General features: G+C 29.1%; 1 protein-coding gene across 1 annotated transcript; it reads right to left on the bottom strand.

Moving 5' to 3' along the window:
* Positions 1–676: 676 nt before the first annotated feature.
* Positions 677–1817, bottom strand: LOC133804600 (VQ motif-containing protein 31-like). Its single transcript, XM_062242745.1, has one exon. It carries the CDS (start codon positions 1503–1505, stop codon positions 942–944), a length of 564 nt encoding a protein of 187 aa, XP_062098729.1. The 5' UTR covers positions 1506–1817; the 3' UTR covers positions 677–941.
* Between the last annotated feature and the right edge of the window lie 1106 nt (positions 1818–2923).

The following is a 2923-nucleotide window of genomic DNA, read 5'->3' as shown; positions in this document are numbered from 1 at the left end:
ACTACTATACGTACCACTTTTTATTACAAAATTTGAACTATATAAAATAAATTCCTTAAATTACCAAAACTCTCATATGAAAATGGGTAAGGGTTGAAAAAAATTAGACATTTTGCTAATGTCATTTTTCAATTTATTTATTTGTTTTTGTAAAAAAGTCTTCTATATATGGAATGGAATATTTCTGACAGCAGAATGTCAAGTTTGTTAATTTAGAAAGTCATATAAAAAAATTATTGTACAATATAACTATTTAAATATTATTTTGCCCAACATCTTGTAAAATATAATTTTTTGATAACACATTTTTAATTTTTCCTTTAATTATTTTTTTTAAAAAAATTCATATTTACATATATATATATACTTATTTTCTAAAAAATTATTAATATGGGATCAATAATTCTATATGTTTTAACCATAGAAACAAATTAAAATTTTCATATTATTCAAAATATGGCAAAAAAAATCAAAAATTCATATATCATTTAAATTCCACTAAAATCTATAATTATTTAATAGACAACATTGCCATGCAAAGGCTGAGAGACTTTCATTCATCATAGTAAGAAAAACTATATAAAAATATAAATAAATAATTTTATAATTTTATAATTTATCAGCTAAATTATTAGTGTATATAAATATAATCATAAGAACCATGTACAATATAAAAAACAAAACAAGAAGGTTCTCATCAATTCTCATAATGTCACATATCTATTAAATACTAAATATTACACTAATATATATATAAATACATCCCAAAAAATTATTAAAAAAATAAATAAAAGAAACTCATGCAACAATATTTAACAAGAAAATAAAATAATTAAATAAAAAAAAAGTAAGATTATTTTTTTTCCTTTTTCTTTTTCTTTACCAAACCCAAACTAGTGAAATAAATAGTAATAATTATATATATATATCTTGATCCTTCTTCACCTTTGGTCATGGCCGGGAGAAGTCAACGGGAAGAGATTCAAGAGCTCCGGCGGCTCTGACTGTCTCGGCGTACTCAACGGCGAAGGGTGCAAGTAAAAACCCTTTTCGGCGATCGCTTTCTCCTCCTCCGAAACGGCCGGAGACGCCGGCGACTGCGACCCTGACGAGCTGGGCACAAACATTGACTCGGACCCGAGTGGAGTCACCGGGCTGGGAATGGGCGAGTCGACCCAGTGAATCATCTGACTCGGCGACGAGCCACCTCCGCCATTGATGGTGGCGAGGCTGAGCTTGATCTCCAGCTTTCTCATGGTCTGTCTCCGGTCTTGGAGCTTGAACGGGGATCGGCGGGGTCCGGTTGGGTACTCGACGGGAAGGTTGGTGGGCTTGGAGGAAAGCCTGGTTGGGACGGTGATCGGAAGTTTCTCCGATGAGTTGCCGGAGGAGCCGGTGAGTTTCTGTACTAAGTCTTTGAAGTTGTTTTGGTCTGCTTGGACGAAGGTGGTCGGAGATGGCGATGTTGGCGATGGAGTTGTCATGGTTTTCAAATGCTTTTCCATTAATTTCAACAGATATATCTATATATATATAGTTGTACTTGTATATATATATATAATCTAAGGAAGAAGAAGAAGAATTTTCATGTGTTGGGGGTGAGAGAAGTGTGTTATATTATAAAGAGCTAAAAAGTGTGTTATTTTTCTAAATTAAATGTGTAATTAATGGTAGAAAAAGGTAAGTAATTAAGGAGAGCTAGCCAAGGATATTTGTGAAAGTGTGTTGAATTGAATGGAAATTAAGTTCAATTTCCTTAGTGATTATGTAGAAGAAGAAGAAGAAGAAGAAGAAAGAGGTAGTGGAGAAGAAAGAAAGAAAGTTATAAGTTGTGATTGCGAATAGAAGTGAGGTCAAGGGATTTTATAGATGACAAAGAAGATAAAGTTGTGGTGTTTTTTTGGGCCAATATTTAATTGAATAATAATTATTTTTTTTTAAAAGAAGAAAACTTTTTTTTTGACCAATGAAACATTTTCATTGAAAATAATCAGAACGCTTGCCTTTTACCCTAATTTATGAGCAGTATTATTAGTCGAACAACGAACATAAATAAAGAATGACTCCGAAAAATTAGATAATAAACTTAATTGGCCATGTTTGTGGGTCAATAACCAACATTGAGTATTTAGTGAAAATAATTTTTTTTAATAGATTTTTTTAAAATTTTAAGATATCAAATGTGTCTAAAAAAAATTGTTTTACAAATAATTATCAAATAAAATTATTGTACGTACAAAATTACTAAAAAAAAATATATTTTACAAAACATTACTAAAAGAAGAATTCACTAAATATTATATTAAAAACAAATCATTAAGGGTTTATATTTTTTTTGGACCCTGTGTTTTTTCTCATTATTTGTTTGGACTTTGTGTTTTGACAAATTATTTTTTGGACCTTATGTTTTGTCCTAAACCCAATTTTGGTCAATGTTTTCTCAATTAAAATCACAAATAATTTACCAAACTAACAATTCAAAACAAAAATAAAATCATTCTGCTTAAAAACTGTGTTGTTATATTCAATTTTTTTTTCATCAAAATTGAGTTTAATGTTCTATTTTAACTATTTTACAAAACATAAGATCCAAAAAATAATTTATCAAAACACAAAATTTAAATAGATAATGAAAAAAAACTCGGAGTCAAAAAAAAATATATATATACCCAATAATTAATGTATATATTTCACACGGCCGGTGATGTCTCTAAAGTCTACATTTTCGTCTAATGAATTTTACAAGAAAGCCGACTCAAGTGGAAAAATACAGACTTTTGTCTTCAAATGGAAAAATACATAAGGTTTCCTAGAAAATTACCCTATTTAATAAAAAATAATAAATTAGTGTATATAGTGTAGTGGGGAGTTGAAATTTTGAGTACTACCAACTTAGATATGATGTGTATATATATATATATTT

This window comes from Humulus lupulus, chromosome X (genome assembly GCF_963169125.1).
Source record: "Humulus lupulus chromosome X, drHumLupu1.1, whole genome shotgun sequence".
Classification (NCBI taxonomy): Eukaryota; Viridiplantae; Streptophyta; class Magnoliopsida; order Rosales; family Cannabaceae; genus Humulus; species Humulus lupulus.
Note: the sequence above shows the minus strand (reverse complement) of the source record. Positions and strands in the feature narration are given on the sequence as shown.